This window comes from Aythya marila (assembly GCF_965140915.1).
Source record: "Aythya marila genome assembly, chromosome: 9".
In the NCBI taxonomy this organism is placed as follows: domain Eukaryota; kingdom Metazoa; phylum Chordata; class Aves; order Anseriformes; family Anatidae; genus Aythya; species Aythya marila.
The window spans coordinates 7,708,426-7,732,032 of NC_139050.1; the positions used below are offsets into that span (position 1 = coordinate 7,708,426).

The 23,607-nt window shown below is 39.0% G+C and overlaps 2 protein-coding genes across 2 annotated transcripts; one reads left to right on the forward strand and one right to left on the reverse strand.

Moving 5' to 3' along the window:
- The first annotated feature begins 1,007 nt into the window (after nt 1-1,007).
- COPB2 (COPI coat complex subunit beta 2) lies at nt 1,008-15,580 on the forward strand. The gene is made up of 22 exons (XM_082766786.1): nt 1,008-1,091; nt 1,749-1,886; nt 2,528-2,614; nt 4,586-4,712; nt 5,685-5,833; nt 6,685-6,831; nt 7,917-8,016; nt 8,156-8,298; nt 8,516-8,715; nt 9,284-9,394; nt 9,664-9,752; nt 9,884-9,990; nt 10,278-10,421; nt 11,061-11,191; nt 11,489-11,696; nt 11,928-12,038; nt 12,831-13,045; nt 13,293-13,385; nt 13,465-13,645; nt 13,779-13,847; nt 14,524-14,616; nt 15,054-15,580. Exons 1-22 carry the CDS (start codon nt 1,089-1,091, stop codon nt 15,147-15,149), a joined length of 2,742 nt encoding a protein of 913 aa, XP_082622912.1. The 5' UTR covers nt 1,008-1,088; the 3' UTR covers nt 15,150-15,580.
- Nucleotides 15,581-15,597: 17 nt separating this feature from the next.
- MRPS22 (mitochondrial ribosomal protein S22) lies at nt 15,598-21,114 on the reverse strand. Its single transcript, XM_082766787.1, has 8 exons — nt 20,963-21,114; nt 20,645-20,799; nt 19,843-20,007; nt 18,509-18,652; nt 17,941-18,024; nt 17,250-17,395; nt 15,992-16,100; nt 15,598-15,767 (listed from the first exon to the last, which is right to left on the reverse strand). The coding sequence occupies exons 1-8, from the start codon at nt 21,090-21,092 to the stop codon at nt 15,675-15,677; spliced, it is 1,026 nt and encodes a 341-aa protein (XP_082622913.1). The 5' UTR covers nt 21,093-21,114; the 3' UTR covers nt 15,598-15,674.
- Between the last annotated feature and the right edge of the window lie 2,493 nt (nt 21,115-23,607).

The following is a 23,607-nucleotide window of genomic DNA, read 5'->3' on the forward strand; positions in this document are numbered from 1 at the left end:
ATAGGGGCTCCTAATTGCCAGGTGAACACTTGTATCAAAAGAAGTATTTTCTTTATCCAAATCCCAATAAGTATAAATATCCTTTGTGCTATTTCTCTCCTTTGTAGAATTAAATTTGGGGTTGCAATTTTTAATTAAAGATGGGACTTTTTTTCTGACAGCAATGCCAGGAGGTTTTCTCAACAGTGACTGCTTGTGCTCTGATGCTTCCTGAAATTTCACGTTCACCATGGTGTTTCTACTAAACTCTAGCAGACAGCTCTGTATGAGTCAACAAGGTGTCCTGGTGGCCAAAAGGAACAGCTGTAGCCCGGGGTGCATTAAGCGCAGCACAACTGATTGAAAGAAGTGTTTGTCCCAACATATTCAGCACTGGTGCAGCCTCACCTTGAGTAGTATGCACAGTTTTGAGCTCCACAAATAAGGGGATATAAAGATGTTAGATAGGATGTTTTCCAAAGGAGTACAACAAAGATGGTGAAACTTTTAAGAAGCTGAGGACACTTGCTTTGTCCAGCTCAGGTATAACTGAGGGGAGGCCTCAGGGCGGCCTGCAGCTCCCTCACGGGGAGCGGAGGGGCAGGCGCTGAGCTCTGCTCTCTGGGGACAGCGACAGGACCCGAGGGAACAGCATGGAGCTGGGACAGGGGAGGGTCAGGCTGGGGGTTAGGGACAGGGTCTGCACCCAGAGGGTGGTCGGGCACTGGGACAGGCTCCGCAGGGCGTCGCTGAGGGCGGTGAGGGACCTGTTCCAGCTCCTGCGCGGCCGTGCCAGCAGCCCCCGTTACAATCGTTACAACCGTTACAGCCGTTACGGCCGTTACCGCCACCCTGAGGTAACAGCGCGCGCTGCCTCCCCCGGTCGCCTACAGCTCCCAGCGTGCCCCGCGCCGCCCAGCACGACGCGTCCCGGACTACACGTCCCGGCATGCCCCCCGCGCTCCCCCGCCCTGCTCTCGCGAGACTCGGGCAGGGCGAGGCTCACCTCTCGCGAGAGCGCCGGGCCCGGAAGCTCCACGTCGGAGGGCTCGGGGCGGCCGGGACGGGGCCGGGGACGGGGCCGGGACTCGGCGGCGCCGCGCGGGGCCATGGTGCGGGGGGGGGCGAGGCCCTGGTGGGGGCAAGGGGGCCGGGGAGCGGCCGAGAGGGGCCCGAGGGGCTGCGGGGGGCTGCGGGGGGCTCCCAGGCCGCCGCCCCATCAGGTAGGCGGCGGCGGCGGCAGCAGCGGGTCCGTGGCGGCCCAGGGCCTGCCCTTAGAGCTCAGGGTTCAGGACTTGGCGTTGGAGTTGTGAGTGGAAATGAATTTGTAATGCGCAGATGTTTCCTGTGGTGACAGCTGTCCTCTTTGCTGTGTAAAAGGAGTCATTTTCTGTTGTTTGCTTTGGGTGGAAATTCACTGTACTTTAGTAGATCGGGGCACCAGAGAAGTGTGTGTGGAGATGGGCACCGCATCTTCTCCTCTGTCTGTGCTGGGGATGCTGTTTATAAATATAAGCTTATAAATGTCATTAATTTCACTGAAGTAGCTTAAACAAGCCTGCTGCCATTGGTAGAGGTGTGCTGTTACCAGAAATCCCTACACACACGAAAAAAAGCAGATGGATAGAAAAGAGTAGTCCTCTGTCTGTCTGAAAAGCAGAATTGACTCCATTTATTTCAAGGTTTAATTTCAGGCTTTCTTCCTCCATTGTTTTCTTAGGCAATTGTATGTTGATGAATTTACCATTCTCAATTTTTTTCATCTCTAGCCTCTCCGACTTGATATCAAGCGAAAGCTAACAGCCCGGTCTGACCGGGTGAAAAGCGTAGACTTGCATCCCACAGAGCCATGGATGTTGGCTAGCCTTTACAATGGCAGTGTCTGCGTTTGGAACCATGAAACACAGGTGATGACTTTGGTTTTCCTTTACTGTGATTTTTTTGTAACTGACAGATATATTAATTCTGTTTCAACACCATATATACAAGAAAAGTCTTAAAGTACTGCTACTGGGTGACTGTACTCTACCCTGACTTGCATACAAAAGTCCTTTAAATAATAGATAAATAATATATTGAGCAGTAGCCGTAATGACACTTCATTTCCTACACATTTATTTTTAAGAATGAATCCGTTCTGGATTCCTTGCAAACTAATGCCTTTCCTTCTGAGAGATGAGAGGATTCTCTCTTGTACTTAACATTTGTATTTTTGAAGATTGAAGCATTAGACCTTTGCTTCTCTGTCAAGTATGGTTGAAATTGGGCAGCAGCTTTAAAAATTACGTGTGAGGAGTGGGAGATGTCTGGGGAGAATGGAAGGAAGACGTAAAGGTGAACAAACAGGCAAATATCTTCTTTCTTGAACCAGGTATCCTGCTTTAAAAAAAGTGTGCATGTAGTGTTGTAAGATTCTGTGGAGTGTTTTGAATGACAACATTTTGGACAGCGTTAAGAAAAGCTGAGTTCAAAACTGATATTCTCTCCAGTGCTATAAACATGTTTGTTTGTGGTTTTTATTTATTTATTTATTTATTACTGTTTTTAGACCCTTGTGAAGACTTTTGAAGTATGTGACCTGCCAGTGAGAGCTGCCAAATTTGTGGCGAGGAAGAACTGGGTTGTTACAGGAGCTGTAAGCTGTCATCTTCTTGTGCTTTCCATATGCAGTACTAGGTTCTCAAATTCATTTTCATGCTGTTCTTTTGTATGTCAACAACAAATATGATTTGATATGAATTTGCAGAAGACAGAAGAATGCTTTACTATAGTTCCCCTAAAATTTTCTCCTTTAAGTAAATTTAGAACCTCAAACTTTTCATTTGAACGGAAAGTAACCTAGTATTGTGGCTAGTGCAAGGTAGGTCTGGATTCAACTTTTACTGTCAACTGGAGTGCGTCAGCACCCGATTTCAACTAAACTTGTAGTGCTGCTTTAGCTAAGCTGAAACTAATGGTTTTTAAAGGTAAGATGATGTAAAAGTTGCTTTCTGCCCTTGTTCCTGGCTTTATTCAAAGCATAATTTTCTAAGTTTTGTTCACCTCTGGAAAAATACTCTGGTTTTATTCAGTCAGTCTGCTTTGAGAGGAATTGTTTTATTCTTATCTTGCTAACGTTTTACTCTTGATGGAGTGAACATTGATTGGTTCTTAATCTGGTGTCCAAATTATTGCCATATTATTATTACAGCAAATTAAAGTAGGAGATAGGTGTCAAAACATGAAACGAGTGTTAATGCAGTAACCTCTTGCTGAAGGGCTCTTCTATCTGTCTATGACTCAGCTTTCAGCTTAGACATTAAAAAGTTGTATGTGGAAAGTATGGGTAATCTGTTGAAAAGTCAGATTTCTCTGTTGTTTTTTTTTTTTTTTTTTTTTTTTTAATCTAAACTGATATCTAATGCCTGAATTTTTTTGTCAGGTATTTTTTTCTTTCTAGTATAGTCATTTTACTGTCTCAAGCTGCCACGACATATTTAGTTCAAGTGATTGGAAGTCAGGGCTGTTTCCCCAGAAGAAAAACATTTGCCAGCACAAGAGTTCAGACGTGCATGGGAACTGGATTAGGAACTGATGAAATTTAAAATCTATTTTTATCAGTTTAATTTCACCTGGATCAATTCCTCAATCTGATTCACTTTGGAGCTGTATCAGCCTTACCTTTCACAAGGGAGGCTACAGTGCAGTGGCAAAGAAATGATGAGGAAAAATCAGGACAGCTGCTTTTAGCAGCAGGGTCAAGTCTTCATCAGAGTGGATATGAAAATGTGACATGGGTCCTTGCATATTGTTTGTGTTGCATGTGCATTGTGCTGAGTGCCTTGTTTCATAGGAGCTCCTGTTCTTTTCTGCCATTCTGTAAGTTTTCTGTAAGTGTTGTTTTTTAAACAGGCATGTGTGAGAAAGAGAAGGGTAGAAAAGAAAATTCTTTGGATAAAGCAAGTAATACAGAATTTATCAAAACACCAAAGTTTCGTTTACTCATGATCTTGTACGTCACGGTCACTAGTGAAAGTTCTACAACATGCCCTATTCCTTGTCAGACAGTTTTTTCAGAATTGTTTTTTTATAAAAGGGTTTGGGAGTATTGCTTTTAGGAATACTGAATCTGAAAACTCAAGTTTTCTTTTTTATATTTGTTTTTGACCCACCCCTGCCATTCAGTTGAGAAGCAAGTTGAACTCACTTTCCCATTTGTTTTAGTGTTACAATTTATTTCCTTCTGGCCCAACAACATTAACGTTATTGTAAAACTGATGTTGGAGAACCTTGCTTTTAATTTTCATATTTGCATTAATTTTCAAAGTGTTTTTCCACTTAGCTTAATTTTAAGTCAAAGGCCATTTAAAATTCTTCTTTTTTAAAATGGAATCTTAACTGAAGTGTTTTTTATTTTAAGTGCCTTGGAATAGGATTGGGTAATTTATAGACTTCTGTACCAAATTTTAATTTGTCTTGTGAAATAGGTATAGAAAATTTTTCTTAAACTTATTGTTATTGGAGACTCTTTAATAGTGGAGTGTTTCATCTAGCTACCTTGCATTGAATATGAGATGTATGATACAAAGAGCCCTGTTTTAATTGTTGCTTTTCATCTCTTTCACAGGATGACATGCAAATTAGAGTGTTTAATTACAACACCTTGGAAAGAGTTCACATGTTTGAAGCACACTCAGATTATATTCGTTGTATCGCGGTGCATCCCACGCAGCCTTTCATACTGACAAGCAGTGGTAAGACTTCTTTGGTATATTTTGATATTTCTTTAATCATCTGTTTTTAGGCTTCTGTTCTATGCCTAATGAGGAATTGCACATTTTTCCCAGTTTCTGATGAAATAGGAATCCTTGAACAAGTAGCCAACACATCAGTTGTTATTTCTTTGCCAGATATATTCAAGTTGTTTTTTTCCTAAATATTACAGCTTATGCTCTTGTCAGAGGAGACCTAATAACCTTGTTGCTGAATAACTGCACGATGTAAAGTTTGTGTACCTGCTTATTACCTGCTATTTGAGAGTTTGCCGTACTTAAGTTCCAATTTTTAAAAATATTTGTATAACAGCTTGGAGTATGTTTTCAGTTGGCAATCTGAATTGAAGCAACAGGTAACTTCTGTCTGTTTTCCCAACATACATCAGAGCTCTGTTATTTGCGACAATCTATTTTACTTCAGAATGAAAAACAGTAGTATTCCAGCAAGTCTCGCCAAGAACATGTACTATTTCGTGGTCCTTAGTCCTTTTCACTCCTGCAAATCTTGCTAATGCAGTCAGAGCTCTACTAGAATATAAAGAGTGTTTTGTGTTAGAAGCACTGTAGTTATTTCTCTGCATTTTGTTGTTGAAACTAACATACCTACACTTGAAATAAAGATAACAGAAAGACAGGTTGGTCATTTTTGCTGCCTTTTTCTTGATGATCACGACAGCAGATGCTGCGGAAGGTAGCACAAGTCTAATTCTTCAATGTGATCTGAAAAGGAACAGGGTATATAGATGAGCTGGGCAGACTCATTTTTTAGTTTTATAACCATTTTACCAGAGAATCTTTTAGGTGAACCTATATTCCCTTATATATTTACAGATTTTAAAATATTTATCTTGAGTTTTATCTTGAGTACTAGCAGTGCCTCCTTTCAAGGAGAAGGGATGAATGAACTTCAGAATATGTTAAACTAACTGAAGCTTTTTTTTTTTTTTGTAGATGACATGCTTATTAAACTCTGGGACTGGGATAAAAAATGGTCTTGTTCTCAGGTGTTTGAAGGACACACACATTATGTCATGCAGATTGTCATAAACCCAAAAGACAATAATCAGTTTGCCAGTGCTTCTTTGGATAGGACAATCAAGGTAAAGAATTTTTTTTCACTCATTACTTATCAGACAGAGCACACAAACCAATAATACAATTGGAAAGTGGGGTTAGAATTCTTAAAAGGAGGTGCAATAATAGATTTTTTTTGTGCAAAGACCTGAACATTGAGTTACTATGCATGTACTAAGTCATTCAGTATATTTGCAAGTTTACCTGTCACCTCTAATCACTGAAATACGGTTCTCTAAACTTTATTATCACTACAAAAATTATATATAAATAATAAGTATACATAAATTATCAGTATATTGGCTGTAAAGATGCCAATTTTGATTTTGTACATCTTCAGATGCTGAGATTAGATGTGTATAAACATTGATGTGATACTCATGGGAAAATATAAATGTATCTACAACTTGATTCATTTTGAGTCCTCATTTAGAAAGAGATTTGTCATTTAGTGTAACTGGAAAAATGTAAAATTGGGCACAAACATGGAACTATTGTATGCATAAAAATTAGATTGCTTTTTCTTGGTCTTCTAGTTGGTTTCATAAACGGCTTTTTCTGCTTACGAGCATTGTCTTATTTGGTTGTATGTCCTATAAGAAAATGCTGAAAGAAACCAATTTTATTGCTTTCAGGTGTGAGGCCAAAGTGTGCAACTCAGCATGATTTTTCTGTTTATTTTGTTTAGGGATTGGTAGTTTGATAAGCAGTTGTTCATCTTCTTCACCTAAAGGCATCAACCGTATCTTTGGAATTCTAAATTCCAAACATTAGAATACATACTCTGTTTGGCAAGGTTGATGAGAGAACCTTGATGAGAAAAGATCAATAAATTCTTATGGTTGTGTTTGGTTTTATTTTTTGTCTCCCTGGGAAGGTGTGGCAGCTTGGTTCTTCTTCACCCAATTTTACTCTGGAAGGCCATGAGAAAGGGGTGAACTGCATCGACTATTACAGTGGAGGAGACAAGCCGTATCTCATCTCAGGTGCAGATGACCGGTTGGTTAAGATTTGGGACTACCAGGTATGTGTTGAGCTTTCCATGAACTCTTGTACAGACTTTGCCATAGCAAAATCAGTAATGAAGAAATAGGGAAGTGGACTTGAAAACATCAACACATCTTTCTCATCCTTCCTTGCAAAGAAAGAATTGGGGGCAATATTTCACAGTACCTTTTCCAGATCTTGTTAACCAATTAGAAAATATGCTGTGAATTCTTCAAATTAATTTAGAGATTATTTTAAATACATTTTGACATTATCGTGTTGTAATCAGTGTTAGCTTTGTACCCCTCCCTCTTTTTGTATGCACACGTGCTTGTATTGACAGTTCACAGGGATCATCAAGTCAGTCATTGCGTTATTGCCTCACTTGAATGCTCTACAGGAAAGAAACAGATTGAATCCAGGGACAATTGCTGGAACCTAGAGCTCATAAGTACTTCCTGTGTACAAATGCATAAATGGCCAGAAGGGCAAGTGAGATAGGAATCTCATGTTTTTGAAGTGTAGTGTCCTAGAGTAAATTGAAGCTCAGAAGTTAAAGCTACCAGTGTTAATTAAACTACACATTGTAGTAATGACTGTAAGCTAACCGTGCTCAAAATTTTGCCACCCTGTACAGCTGTATACTCCTCATTGCCTCAAGTAGAGGAGACTTTTCTTTCACAACTGTGAGTGAACACCCTTAACAAAGATACAAGATCTTTCTTCATCTATACATCAGATATATATTTTGCTCTGATTAAGTGAACTCAGCTCTTTCTTGCTTTGATCTATTGTGCTACTGAACTCAGAGAAAGGGATTTTTTTTTTATTTTTTTTTTTAAAGAAGAAACCCATCAGAAAATAAAGAACCCATCAGAAAATAGAGAGAAACAACAATGTCAAGAGAAATAAATACTTTCTTGTGGATAAGAGATGTTAACTCAGCATGATTGTAGTTTTGTAATATGTCTAATGCTGGTGCTTTACCATCTTGGAAATGTTACTGGAAGAACTCCAGAAAAAATGTTTTCAGGGAGATTTTGAATGTTTTTCTTTAACGAATGAATGCTTAAGTGTAGCAGTGTGTTTATTATCTGTACCTGTCCTTGTGACTTTTTGCAGAATAAAACATGCGTACAGACACTGGAAGGACATGCTCAGAATGTGTCGTGTGTCAGCTTCCATCCTGAATTGCCAATCATTATCACAGGCTCGGAAGACGGTAATTGGGTCTTTTCTGGTATATGAAGGAAAGGGGAAGAACTTGTGGGAAACTTTTTTTTTTTGTGTGGTGTTGCTACACGTCTCCTGCCATTGGATTGAGAGAAGAGATAAAGTACATGTATTTCTTTTTTCTCTAGGAACTGTACGTATTTGGCATTCAAGCACCTACCGGCTGGAAAGCACACTCAACTATGGTATGGAGAGAGTGTGGTGTGTGGCCAGTTTAAGAGGATCCAATAACGTGGCTTTGGGCTATGATGAAGGCAGCATTATTGTTAAGGTACCATTAATTATTTGAGATGAGTAATGATGATTCATCAGTGTCCTATGTGCAGAGAAACTTGTTTTCTGATTCTTTGAGAATAAGTTAAAATATTAAGCGCATAGCATTTTAATTGGCATTTTTAGACAGAGACAGGGTATTTCACTAGATATGTTGAACTGAAAAGAAAAATCTATTTTCTCCATCTGCTAAGTTGTTATGCTACACTTCCTAGCTTGGTCGTGAAGAACCTGCCATGTCCATGGATGCAAATGGAAAAATTATTTGGGCTAAACATTCAGAAGTGCAACAGGCTAACTTGAAAGCTATGGGAGATGCTGAAATTAAAGATGGAGAAAGATTGCCGCTGGCTGTAAAGGATATGGGGAGCTGTGAAATCTATCCTCAAACAATTCAGCACAACCCTAACGGACGGTAATTAACTTCAGGAAAAAAATACTTAAACGTTTCTGACTTCTCCTTTTATTACTTTTTTTCTTTTATACTGGAAAACTTTGCATGTGCCCTGATTATAGCTGAGAGCATATGAAGATCAGGTGTCTCAGAGCTAGGCATTGGAAAATCAGAGTAGTAGATGGCCCTCACTAGTAAGAGCTCACAGCTAAATAGCAAAGTTGGACATTGTAGACAGGAGAAGGAATATTAAAAAGGGAAAAAAAACAACTAGTAGGAAACTATGTTGTTCTATCACTATTTTGAATCACTTTTTGTTAACAGTTAAAGGGATACAAGGTAAGAACAGCAGCAAAGTGGAGACAAGAAGCAAGAAATGATAGCAAGTAGCTAGCAACATGAAGCAGGGAAATCCGGATGTGATATTTTTGGAATATACCAAGCTTTTTTATTCTATCTGCATTTGCAGTGATTGTATTATCACATACCTTCATTAGTTAAGAGACTTAATACCTTTTCAGATAATTTGTGTGCTTCATCTGTTGAACCAAACGCATCTCTGACAACTTACATCTTTTTCTTGCTCTAGGTTTGTAGTAGTGTGTGGTGATGGTGAATACATCATTTACACAGCGATGGCTTTGAGAAACAAGAGTTTTGGTTCTGCCCAGGAGTTTGTATGGGCACACGATTCTTCAGAGTAAGTGTTTGAAATTTTTCCTTTTTATTAACTTAAATTTCTTGCTGCTAGGTTTCAATCAGTACAAACAGTAAGTTGAGCTGGAGACCAAAAATTAGTTTTGATTAATGAACTCTTTGTATCTGTACTACTTAAAGTTTTTCTGTTCATCGTACTCCACTGACTTTTGAAAACAAGATGCAAGGTGCTTTTTTTTGTAGCAGCGTATTTTAGTAGTTTGCTACTTTGACAGGAGAATAATTTTTTTTTACAATGCAATCTCTGTTTAGATACGCAATCAGGGAGAGCAACAGTGTTGTAAAGATATTTAAGAATTTCAAAGAGAAGAAATCATTCAAACCTGATTTTGGAGCAGAAGGTGAGTATTTGCTTTCAGAATACACGTTAATGCTTTTTTTTTTTTTTTTTTTTTTTTTTTTTGCACAATGCAAATTTGTTCCACCTTTGTTTTCTTGTATCTATTATATATAATAGATATATATATTTCAGGTATCTATGGTGGCTTCCTGTTGGGGGTCAGATCTGTTAATGGTTTGGCATTCTATGACTGGGAGAACACAGAATTGGTTCGCAGAATTGAAATTCAGCCCAAACACGTAAGTTATGAGAGGGAAATGAAGATATTTCCATGTCCGTGTTTACTGAGTGTTGACTGAACTGCTGATTTTCTTTAATGAAGCTAAGCTGTCAATCATAAATTCTTAAGTTTATCTCTGTCTTGTATCTAAAGGGGAAAAAAAAAATCCTATATATGCGTTGGCTTATCAGTTTCTAAAGCTGCTATGAGGGTTTGTACAAATTACAGTTTGTACTTTTTCCCTTCTTAACTTGGGCGTCTCTAAAATAGTGCCATTATTGATTCTGATTTCTGATTTGAATACAGATTTTCTGGTCCGACTCGGGTGAACTTGTCTGCATTGCTACGGAAGAGTCATTCTTCATCCTGAAATATCTATCAGAAAAAGTTGCAGCAGCCCAAGAAACACACGAAGGAGTCACTGAAGATGGAATTGAAGATGCTTTTGAGGTACCTCCATTTAAAAGCTTAATGTGACTGAGATTAGAGATTGCTGAAGCAACTCTTCCCTGAAGATCACTGTTAAATCATTTTATTTGGGATGCTTTGGGTTATCCCTGAGGAAAGTAACTGTCTGAAATGCAGTGTTGACACATGCCTAGATTTATCTTCAGTCATTTGTTTGCTACTTGCATAATTATAGAGGTTATTTTTAAAACACGCACTTGAGTATTATGTTCATGTAGTTTAAGCTCTTTCTGCAATTTTTATGTTTTGAAATGTGATCGAAGATTAAGTTCAAAAAAAAGAAACACAAAACACAACCACCACTATCTGTGAAATGTCAGAAACAAATTTCATGAGGAAAATTGACTTGGAGTATCTTACTTAACACTTTGTTTGGTACTTCTTTCCTGGATTTGTGTTTTAGTTAAATATTGAGGTAGAGATTTATCTCACAACATTTTTTTTAGAAAACCAGATCTATTTCTATTACTACAATTATTCCAATCTGTAGCCAGAGTTCTTTGCAATTTGCCCAACTATTTGTTGAACCATAGAATATTACCTTTAATTTGAAAACACAATGGTTTTACTTATGTAAAAGCAGTTTTTTATATATCTAATTAAATCAATTTTACTTTGCAGGTTCTCGGTGAGATTCAGGAGATAGTGAAAACAGGCTTGTGGGTAGGCGACTGCTTTATTTACACCAGTTCTGTGAACAGACTCAACTACTATGTTGGCGGAGAAATTGTCACTATTGCCCATTTAGACAGGTAAGTTACTGCAGTAGGTTGTAAGTAACCTTTACATCTTTATTTTTTTTCCAGAAGAAGTAGGTCAAGGTGAACCTTATCTCCCACTTGACCTGAAGTGTTACTTTTTATTACACATCATGCTAATAATGTATGTTCTAAGGCAGAAAATAAACAGTATTATGTGAAAGTGTGGAAATACAGTAAAAGTTAAATTTTTCATGTTCATGTTCTTGTTACTGTAAGACCTATTGTTTTTTTTTGTGTTGTACTTGGTAGTAGACCTATCCAAGATGAATATTCCTTGTTTTGTTTCAGGACAATGTATCTTTTGGGGTATATACCTAAGGACAACCGACTTTATTTGGGTGATAAAGAGCTGAACATTGTTAGCTACTCTTTGCTGGTCTCAGTGCTTGAATATCAAACTGCTGTGATGAGAAGAGACTTTGGTATGGCTGACAAAGTTCTTCCCACAATTCCAAAAGAACAGAGAACCAGAGTTGCACATTTTCTTGAAAAACAGGCAAGAGAACTGTATTTTTTTTGTCATCAAAAATGTAATCAGCTTATTCACATTTCTGTTTGAATTTCTTAATCAAAAACAAATGCATTTTTTTCTGTAAACTCTTGTTAATCATCCATATTTATTTGATAACACTGTTATTAATTTTTGATTCAGAGGGCTTTTGTTAAAACATTTACGATGTTATTTGACCAGACAGGTCATGGTTTTACTTGTGGACTTTTATTTTAGGGCTTCAAACAACAAGCTCTTGCCGTATCTATGGATCCAGAGCACCGCTTTGAACTTGCTCTTCAGCTTGGAGAATTAAAAATTGCTTATCAGCTTGCTGTAGAAGCAGAGGTAAGCATACAATTTTTTGTGGTTCATACTAATTCTGAATATGAGTGAATCAAAGAGGCCCTGTAAGAAAAAGCAATGTGAGGACACAGTACACCTCTCTGAACAGTGTACATGTATGTATGTCCCCAACTTTCTCCCTGGAGTTCTGCCTGTAATTCAAAGGCATCTGAGCTGTGGGATGTTGAAGAATGTTGTTTGCTCAGAGAGATACAGAAACTCCTCCTGGAGCCTTCAGATGCTTGCCCAAGAAGAACAAAGCCTTAATCTTTAGTGTTGAACAGAGAGAGGTGGAATGTCATGACTGAAGCCTCTGGGCCTTCGTTCCAGCCTTAGCAAACTTGGATAATTTCTGATGTACTAGGAAGGCTGAAGGCAGTGATTTGTCCTATAGCTATTATTAAGATTAATGATCTCAATGTTCCTTTTGCAAAATAATGGAGTAAATGATAAAGAATTAGTTACAGACACAATGCCTTTCATACATATTGATGGTTAATTTGGGAACTTTCATTAAGGGAATATTACTGTCTAATTTTCCAGACTAATCTCGACATTTAATGTTTGTCATCAAACATGGAGGGAGAAGGTAGGAAGTTATGGTTGTGTAATGATCTGCATGTAACAGTGTCATGCTGTGAAGGTGCAGTATTCATTGTATTTTAAAGGGAAGACAAGTGTAATGATAGAGTACGGTACCTTAACAGGTAAATTTGATTGCTTTAATCTTCAAATGCTGTTCAAAAATGTGAGCTTTTATTTTTCTTTACCTCCCTCCCTCCTTTCTGCCATTAGTCAGAACAGAAATGGAAGCAACTTGCTGAACTTGCCATTAGTAAATGCCAGTTTGGCCTAGCCCAGGAGTGTCTCCACCATGCACAAGACTACGGAGGACTACTGCTCCTGGCCACAGCTTCAGGAAACGCTAACATGGTGAATAAGCTGGCTGAAGGAGCAGAAAAAGATGGCAAGAATAATGTTGCGTTTATGAGCTACTTCCTCCAGGGAAAGTAAGTAGCAAGCGAGAGTTCTCATTGGGCTTTCTCCAAATGCCTCACTACAGCCGACTCACTATACATGCAAAGATAGTGGCACGTACCTTTTGATAAGGGCTGATTCTATTTTATGATGCCTATTTTTAAAATCTGAAATGAAAGCACATTAGCTGTTTTATTCCATGACATTAATAAATCTAATGTAATGCAGAAGTCAGTCTTCTAAGCTTACTGATTAAAATCACATTTTAAACTCTTACAGGCTTGACTCATGTTTGGAACTCCTGATTAAAACTGGGCGTCTCCCAGAAGCTGCATTTCTTGCACGGACATATTTGCCAAGCCAGGTTTCAAGGTAACATGAAATCATGTGCATAGTATGAATAGTATTGTCAAAACTAGCTGTGTACAAAAAATATGACTTGCATTTCCAGGGTTGTTAAATTGTGGCGGGAGAATCTCTCTAAAGTTAACCAAAAAGCTGCTGAGTCCCTTGCTGATCCTACAGAATATGAAAATCTTTTCCCTGGATTAAAAGAAGCTTTTGTTGCTGAAGAGTATGTTAAACAAAGTCTTGCTGACCTGCGGCCGGCCACAGAATACCCCCTTGTCACTGTAAGTAAGAAGTGGGAGTTCTTCTCAAGAAACAAATACTTGATCTCAGATAAATTCAACTTTAATCAAATCAGTTAAACCACTTAAATTTCATGAATGCGTCATTAGTTTTTTTTTTGCTTCTTTCTTTTAGCCCAATGAAGAAAGAAACTTACTTGAAGAAGCAAAAGGTTTTGAGCCTTCTGGAATAATGGCATCTCAGGTCAGTGTTACTATTAAATGATGTATTAAATGATGAAGTCTAAGAGGCAACTGTGTTGTACAGTAATATCTACCCTGGAGCGTATTTCACCACAATGGGCAAGCTATTGCTCTTGGTAACTGGACTGCAAGCACTGCAGTCCAGTTCATGTTCTTTTCCCTCAGACTTGACTACAAAAGTAGATTAAGAAAAGCAATCAGTAGTTACAGGATGAATTCTGTGTGTATGCTTACCTTGGTTTATCTTCTGTTAGAACTTTGTGGTAACTTGCACTGTTATTTCTGAATGTAATTTGTAATATGTTAAGTTAAAATCATCTTGCATTAGAAGCTGAAACCACAGCCACCAGTGTTCTTCAGTTGTGCTTCAGTTCTTGAAATTAACTGACACTGGAGGCTGTTTTTATTATATCAGTTCTATCATCTACTGCTTTGAAGTCATCTACTGCTTTGAAGTAATGGAGGTGAAAAAAAAGTCATAGGTTCCAGCGAAGTGAAGACTAGAGCACTTGGTAGCCTCAAGATGTGAGTCCAGGATTACGGAGGGAAACTTTAGAAGATAACTAAGGCTTAGAGGAGGTGCATATGTGTGCTTATGGGTCTGCTGTTATTTATTTACCTGCTTTTGTCAAAAGAATTTAAATTTGGAAGAACTTAAAGGATCTCATTTTCATTAGAAAAAGGCTGAAGAACCAGTTCCATCTCCTAAACCAGAAGTGATGAATACAGTACTGCAGAATTCCGATCTACTTCCAACAAAAGATCAAAAGGTACTGTATTATGTTTTAGTAAGGGAAGGAATGTTGTGGCCTAAAGAGTAATAATGTCACTTTCTAGTTTGATATGAAGCAGACTCCTGAGGTCTAGTAGAGGGTGTGGATCCTTTCCTGTTGTGTGCAGAAACTACACAGCACTGTAGACCCATCCCTACAGCTTTGTGGGCTTACAAGCAAACAAGTGGATGCAAAACACAGTTGGTTAGAGCACGGTAACAAGTAGCAGCACTGAAAGCTGCTTTCTTACCAAAGAAGGCAGCTTTTTTCTACAGGTTATTTTAGTATTTATGCATCAGCTGCATTGCCTCAGGCTTAGTGTTTTGCAGAATGTTCTAATACCTCATATAGAAACATACAGAATGCAGCTCCTACTATTAGCTGCCTAACCCCCAACCATGTAAGTATCCCTGTAACCTGGACTTTCTTCCTAGACACTTCTGGACTTGGAAGATGACCTGGATAACTTGGACCTGGAGGATATTGATACCACAGATATCAATTTGGATGAAGAGATCTTAGATGAGTGAATACACTTCTTAAATGACCAAATCAACTACTTACTCCAGATAAAGGAATGAAGTTCTACGGACTGCATCCTCCATGTTAACTTGATTTTTATACACAAGATGGACCATGTAGTGAGAGGGGAAGACCTAGCAACTGTACAAAAAATCAGTTTTCAGGGTGGTGAAATTCAAGATGTAGGCCTGTTCTAGTGCATATTCAAAACATTTTCATTTACAAACCAATTTAATAAACCCTTTTAAATACTCTATTCCCACTTCCCAGTATTTTGAAAAGTAAAATGAATTATGGCCAATGTTTTAGCTTCAAGATACATCACTAAAGGAATCCAACACAGTTTAATTCCAAGTTTGAGAGAATGACTGTTGTGAGTTCACTTACTGTATGTTTGAAACTAGCAAGCTTGTGTAATGATTCCCATTATGTTTTGGTACAGAGTTCTCTGAAACACAGTTTTCTAAGGTATTTATTGTGGAGTCCTGTACAGAGGTTTGTAAACAGTTTCAAGTGATGAACTATGTTTTATTTCATGAAGCTGTAGAAGTAGCCATTGCTTCCTCATAAGCCTGGAGGGCCAACTGTATATAGCCTTCTTTTTGTGATTCAGTTTTCGCAAAGACCTAGAAACAGGACAGAACAGATTAAGGTACAGTTAAGAGCATATATGCACACAGACTTCATCATTCCCATACTCCATCCACCAGCTCTAACTGAAATCATGGTGCACTTTTTTTTAAAAGCAGGATAGTTCTAGTTAAATAAGGGGGAAAAAATAACCTCACAAAGCTGCTGGTGTTTAAAAGCCTTTTCTGTACTTAAATAGGTTTGAAGTAGAAAAGCATACCTTGATCAGATCAACTCCCTGAAGCTTCCTTTCTTCAGCTTCTTTTGCTGACTGACATTCCGGATGAAGCATATGATATAGCGTGATTAAACTTGTAGCATCATCTAGCCTAAAACAAATAAAGGCTTGTTTGTAGCAATTACTTCATTTAAATACATTTAGTTTGTTTGCACACCCACAGGTGTTCATACACTCACCTAGCATACAGTCATTAGAATACAGAGCTAAATAGGTACCCCATATAGCAACCTGTTCGTGAGGAGACCTGAAGCACATGAACACTAACCTGTGCTAGGTAAGGTACATAAACTAATTCATCCTGATGCACTGTTCAGTGGTAATAAAGCTGTTTATGTAAAACAGAACAAACTTGTATCAGGTGTTTAGCAGAACAACTCTGCCAAAGAGAAGTCTTTTAACAGTGCAGTAACTGGCATTACTGCAGTATTAGATATCTTGTCACACCTAGCCTGTGATTAATTTAAAACTGGAAAAGGGGATTTACTTGCATAAACCTAAACAGTTATGGCTCATATAAAAATTATGGCAGATAAAGATGCTCCAAGGTTTGGTAGCTTAAGTCCAGATATTTTAATTTTCTCTTTACGATTTCAACTGAAACTTCCCTCTATTTCTTCATATCCTGAGGTTTTAAAGTAATATCTGACCATTAGAAGTTTCTAACTTCAACAGTAGGAAATGAATGCTATGATCTTTCTCAATTTTGAGTTACACTTTTAGAAGTTTCTCCTGGCCCTAGAGCCCTTTTGAACTGCTAAATAAAACTTGTTTTACTACTAAGCTTATCAGCTGTTATGGAAAACCATCCATTTAAAATGAATATGTGTTTACTGGCTACTCTTGTCTCACCCAGCAGTTGCAGTCAAGAAGAAAAGCTACTTAGAAATTGCTCCAAAATCCAGATTATGTCAGTCTTAAAAGCCAAAAGTGATAGCAGTAGCATGTGGTTACAAGATTTTAAGACTGGTAGTGCCAGAAGTGGAAGTGTACAGCAGAAATAAAAGAAAAAAAAACAGCAACTGTAAAAGGCTGATTTCTGCAGAAACTGACAGCTTTGCTTATACCATAGTTGGTGTTTCAGAATCTATATAGATAAAATCACAGCTAGCCTAGAACTTCATGCAAATACAACTTTTACACATCTTGAAGAAATACTGTTTTTCTTTTCAAACACTGGACCTTAGTGTTTTCCATTTGTTTAGATAAGCAGAATTAATAACTAACAAACACCACTTACAAGTCTCTGTGGATCATATCTATTAGTAAGCCATCTGTTTTCTTTCTGTTGACTAGGTACCAAACCATGCCTCCAAAGTGCCTTGTTGAACGGAGCAGATCATATTTGGCATGTTTCTCAATGTCATCATATGTCCGATGATGAACCTATATACAGAAAAGGTTCCAGTGTCAATACCATACACAGAGCTTAATGACAGTTTCTCCCTTATACCTCTTAGGAGTATTTTTTAATTCATTTTCAGGCCTCTCTAAACTGTGGCAGTAAGCCACATGCTCAACCACATTACTTTAAAGCTTTACGCATGTAATAATTTGGAGTAACACTGGGATAACCCAGTTCTTAGTACTCCTATATAGATACTTGTTGACAGAAAGCTAAGTATTAGCTATGTACTGGCAATCTGGGGAGAGGAGGAGGAACATAACCTCTGAACCTTCATTCAACTGCCCTCAAGTTGCCCTCAAATCCATTCTTTAGGGAAAGAGATGGTGGTCTTCTAATTATGATTTAAGCAGGACCCTATTCTGGGAGAGTTAAGAACAGCTCATCGCAAAGATAATGGGTAATCCCTATGAGGACAAAAAAAGCACACACCTTAACAACTTTGATCCCCAGATAACATGCTTACAAAATCAACGTAAGTCCTTTGCTAATGTTATTTTATTAGAAAAATTAAATATGAACTTACTCTAATATAGTCAGCTGAATCTGGCTCAAACTGAGCAATGCACATGTTAAGGATATCCTCGTGACGGTCTTGCTGAAACACAGTCTAAAACAACAGTTCAAGTTCAGAATAGATTCTGTATCACACCATTCCATCTAAAATTAAAATGGCAAAAAAAATATTTCCAGACAACAAACACAGCAAGCATCCCCTTAGTCATATGACAAAAAGCAGAAAGTGCAGTAACTGCCTTGATGACATGAATAAAATTTTTCCTTAATTTTTTTTTGTGGAACACCAGTTCACATTTTCATATTTCAGTTCCATCGATGCACAACAATGTGGATTTCCAGTATGACAATATTTACAACTACCCTTGATGTATCTTGTTGCGACCTGGAATTCCATTTTAAGTATTTTAAGCAAGTTACACTGATTAGTTCAAGCATCAATAATTCAAGCACCTTGAAACATACAAACCAACTGACTTATTCAGAGCTACTACTCTGTTCAAACAGCACAGCATCACTATCACAGCACAATCAAATACATAAAAATGATTCAGTTTTCAAAACCAGGATGACCTTACCACAAGGTGTTCATCCTTGAATACCGCTGGGGGAATAACTCTGCGCCCTTCTTTTGGGAAGAATATCTGTATCATTCGGTCTCTTTCTTCCCAGGTTGCTTTGCGTAATACACCATTTGGTTCCCTAACTACAATGAAACGTTCCTTGAAGAAAGATAAAAAGGAACGTTATTTCTCCCAAAGTGTCCTCAGCATAATCAGAACCATTTTAAGTGAGATTCTTGTTGGACAAAGTGCTTTAATACCAAGATGACACCAGTAATAACAGCATCTTTTTGATTGTTAGCATGTGTTAAATTTATCATTTTTCCCCTCTGTACCTTATACATCTATACCTTTACTGTATGACAGCAACTGTGTATGCATATACACTAAAAGCTACAGCTCTGCAAAGTTTAACAGACAACATAACTAATAGTCAGAAAAAGGAGTTAGTTTTGTTTCTGGCCTGATTTTACATATTTAATAACTTGTACTAAATTGATAATGCAAGTGCTTTTGTACTTTTTCAACTTCATTTCAGAAATAGAGGCCAGAATCACGTAAGGGCAACTTCAAAACAAAAATAATGCACCAAATAAAACAGTATACTCAGATCCATCCACAACTATATTTGATTTAGGACTGCAAACAAGTAAGAGTCTGTTGGGATGAAGTTTTCAATACATTAAGGCAGAGGAATTAACAGCAGGTTTCTTGAGAGAGCTCTCAGATGGAATAATAGATAGGACACTTGGCAATTCATTTCCAAGAATTTATAGGCTGACTTCCTAGAATCATAACTATTTGTTGAGTACCTATCCAGACTTTTCTTACTTATGAGAAGGTAGGTGTTTCATTATACAAACCAAATAAAAGGAAATCTAATTGTCCTTATCGCCATACTCCACAGTTCTACTTTACAACTGTTTCTTCACAGCTTTCACATGAATTCATTTACCTTTTCTCTTGTTTTCCACCAGATCCTGTCAATCTGGAAGTAGCCCTGTCTTTTGGTCTATGTGCTTACACCTTAAGTAATTCAAGTCCACAGAAAGCTTCTAAGAAGTTTGGATACACTCATCACTCCCAGCAAATCGTAAGTAGCTGCTTTTCACCCCCCTCCAAAAACAACCAAACAAACAGAACACCTGTTTGTGAGTACTGGAATGTAATTTGTCATTGGTTAGAAGTACACATTTTGGAATATGTGTCTTTGTATTGCATTGTATGAAAGACCAAGTTTACAACTCCTCGTCCTTTTTGCAGACCATTATAGATGTTTTAATAAAACCTAAAGCTAATTCTGAAATTAAGAAAAAGCTCTTAAAATAAGTTAATGGATTTTTACTTACACGATGTGGAATCGAATAAGTTAAATCTGTAAATATATATTTTGTAGTTTCAACTCCTTCGAGGATTTTGTCTTCTGCTAACACATCATCAATTGGCTCTCGTTCATCCAAAACAGGGGGCATTGTCAGCTTTTCTTTAGCTTCCTTGATAGCTTTTTTTGTGGCCTATAAAACAAAAAAGTAGTTTAACTAATTTTACAGTTTAAAAAAGAAAATCACTATATTGGAAAGGTAACACACAATTTTGGGTCAAATGTTTTCATTCAGAGAGAAATTTAAAGTTTTTTTTTTTTTTTGTTTTGTTTTGTTTTCCTGCTGTTATGGAAAAAGCAAGACACAGATTCAATCCCTGTGTAGAGGGATCACCTCAAACCGATGTGCCATTACCATCACTTAGGCACGCTGCTGGAAGAAGTTCTAAAATTCAAATGCACGTATACCACTGCAGACACCAAGTCATTTTTTCAAGTCACATTTCAGGCATTTTCCACGGTAAATTTCCACCAAAGTATAAACAACGGTGAAGTGTTTATACAGTAGCTGTGGTTACTGTAAACCTGACTTGAGTGAGGCCCCAGGAGCAAAGGGCAGCTGGGTGTTCCCATGACTGCAATTTAAACCTCACATAAATGCACTTAGGTGATGTAAGAAGTGATGATAAAGAGATACTGTCACTCAAATACATATATATATATATATATATATATGTATATATACGTATATATATATGTATATATATGTGTGTATGTATATATCTGGTGCCATTGCCCAAGGAAAACAGGGTCAATGGCGCCTTCCCCACCTCCTGCAGCTGCTTTTCCGTCAGCAGCTTGTACTTGGGCGGCTTCAGCTCCTGCTTCACCGGCCTGAACACCTTCTGCAAGTCCAGCCCCGTCATTCTGTAGAGCAAGTCCTGCACCGCCTCGTCCGTGAAGGAAGGCTTGCCGTCCTTTTTCTCTGCCGGAGGATTGTACACACGCCATTAGCCGGGTGCAGGGGGCAGCGCCGCGGGGACAACGGGGGGGGGGGGTGGCGAAGGGACCCTCCGCGCCGCCTCCCACAGCCCCGTTCCCTCCTCCTCGGCAGCCCCCAGAGGCGGAGCGGGGCTCCCCTCACGTACCGCCCGCGGTCCCCGCATCCTGGCCGAGCGCCCGCTGAGGCTGCGGCCGCCGCCAGCCCCACAGCGCCCGCGCCGCGCCCCACAGCCGCCCGCGCCGCGCCGCCCGGCCCCACGCGCCCAGCGCCGCCATCTTGTGCCCGCCCCTCGCCCCGCCTCTGGGCGCTCCCCGTCACCGCCGGGGCACGCCGGGAAATGGAGTCCGCCCGCTGTGCCCGGGTGGCAAAAAGACGCTGTCCCCACCTCCCCCCTTCCCCATTTACCGCCTCAGTGACAAAAAGGTGCGGTCCCCACCTGGCCCAGCTGCCCGGGGAGAAAGCAAAAGGCGCTCCCGGTGCGCTCGTGTCGTGAGCACGCCGCTGAGGCGGAGGCGGAGGCGGGAGCCCGCTCCTGGCAGGAGGCTGCGCTCCGGTCCCGTCAGCAGCGGTCTGCCCCGACCCGCCTCAGCGCCAGGGCGGCCTGCGGGTGGCTGACACAAAATAACCCCCCCGAGGCTCTCTCTGCGGATTTGGCACTTTCGGGGTGCCGGGAAGGACAGGCTGGTGGCAGATTTTCCCTCAGACCCGTAGTAGCCCCGGGGACGCCGCGGGCAACCCGTTACTGTCCGCCAGCACTCGCTGAGGTGGCGCTGTCCGGGCTTCGCTTTGCCGTTCTGGTAAAGAAGGGAAAATAAATAACCATATTCAAGCATCAGACCAAAATAAAGCTTTGTATCCAATAGATACAGCAGATAAGATCTAATGGCTGTGAAGAAGGGGCCACACGATTGAAACCAGCATATTATTTCATTAACGCAATGGCTGACATGCTGTAACGGAGCATGTTGCAATAGGTGTTACTTGGAGTTTATTTTTGCTGGCTGATCTCTATCTTCTGTTGTGTATTTCAGTCTTATGGACAGCAGTTAGGGGCGTGTGAAACAGAAAGAAAACCTACCACTAGAAGGCAAGCGTCTCTTGAGAGGCCCTGAATGCTTCAGATTTTAAAATGTTCAAAGCCACACGTTGATGCCAAGTGTCTGGTGACTCCCTGTCAAAATAGGAAGTATTTCATCTCCAGGAGGGAAGATATGGAAACACGAGTAATATGCTTAAATTCTGGAGATTTCCATTTGTTTTAAAGCTTAGTAGGTTGCCCATTGCTGTGTCAAATCAACATCTAAATTCTATTTCATTTGAAAATGGAAATTGAAATCCTGGAGACTGAAGTCTTTGGGGAAAAAGCAGACTTTAAAGCATATGTTGATTTTAGTCAGAATGAGGTTAAACGTCAGCTGAAATATTTATTTGTTTATAATAATAGATCTTCACTGTATTGGGAAGTATTCTTATTTTACTTAGCCTTATTCAATACACAAACACATGTGCTGAGTTGAATTTTGTACTCAAGTTTTATCTTTCAATATCCTGGCCTTTGCATTGTCAGAAAGGCTGCAGGAGGGCATATTCTTCTCATATTTGTATTGGTATAATTACGTTGAAATCATTGAGAGTGCAAACGAACCCCTAACATTATTTTAATGTAATTTTGTGCTTAATTTATTTAAATAATGCCAAGAAAATTAAAAATAATTTTGAGGTAATGGAGAAGATGTTGTTTTTCAGTTCTTGCTTGGAAGATCTCTGGAGTGAGAGCTATACCCTATAAGGGAATTGGGAAGTTATTTGGCGACTTGCCTAAAAGCCACTTCAGACCTGTTCATGAATTTGGATGGCAAGCCAACGTCCATTTTAATTCACAGAAGTGCTTAGAAAAACAAGAGAATTTATTAGGCTATATCCAAGAGAGGTTAAATTCACATTCATTCTGTACTGGAGTAGTAACAGCTGCTGTGAGGATTAGCCTTTTGGCTGCGGGGATGAAAGGAAATATTAACTAACTGTACTGTAGATAGAAGTATAGCAGGTTTATATAATTTCTCAAATAATATAAATTTATGTTAGATAGACTGGTTATATTTTATTTACAGTTTATTGCTTTACTGAAGTAACAACTTTAATATTTTTATATTGGTATACTTAAAAATACAACACCAGATTGAAGAATAAGTGTTGTAAAAATGTATAATGATATAAAGATACAATGATATCTCTTAGCTTTAGTTACTATTTCGAATACATCCCAGGACAGTTGCTGTCAGAAAATTACAACCATCTGATGACGGGTGGATGTCCCCTGTGAAACACATTGGTGGTCTGAGTCTGGATTCTATTGGAAAAGTGTCAATACAAAATCACCTCCACAGTTGGCATTAATTTCCTTTTTGTTGGTAGTTTCAGGAGAGCAAAAGGATCAGATGGCAAATGAGAGTGAACCAGTTTGGTTAAGATCTCAGGGAAAAAGAAGGCAATGGGGAGCCTAGGAGCTTGCATCATTGCTTTGCCTATTTAATAAATAAAATAAGGGACTGTTTTCTAGCTTTTCCGAATAATAAATATAGCAAAATTGTGGTAGGACATTGATAGGAAGAAAGAATTTTCTTGGAAAAAAATACAACGAAAAATACAAAATGCAAGGTTTGGTAACTGTGCACCCAGTTGCAGTAAGAAGAGACAGCCTGAGCCCAGTCAGCCTGTCTGCATGTCCACAGTTGATGACATGACCTTTTTAAAATTAATGGTTGGCTCTCTTGTTCCTAATAAGAAAGA

Excerpts from the sequence above, each read along its gene's own strand:
- COPB2 (XM_082766786.1), top strand. Across the intron at positions 6,832-7,916 it reads TTAAGATTTGGGACTACCAG|AATAAAACATGCGTACAGAC; the intron begins GTATGTGTTGAG and ends GACTTTTTGCAG. Across the intron at positions 9,991-10,277 it reads TTGAAATTCAGCCCAAACAC|ATTTTCTGGTCCGACTCGGG; the intron begins GTAAGTTATGAG and ends ATTTGAATACAG.
- MRPS22 (XM_082766787.1), bottom strand. The coding sequence starts at position 21,092 with ATGGCGGCGCTGGGCGCGTGGGGCCGGGCGGCGCGGCGCGGGCGGCTG. Across the intron at positions 18,653-19,842 it reads CTTATTCGATTCCACATCGT|GAACGTTTCATTGTAGTTAG; the intron begins GTAAGTAAAAAT and ends TCTTTCTTCAAG. Across the intron at positions 15,768-15,991 it reads AGGGAGTTGATCTGATCAAG|GTCTTTGCGAAAACTGAATC; the intron begins GTATGCTTTTCT and ends TCCTGTTTCTAG.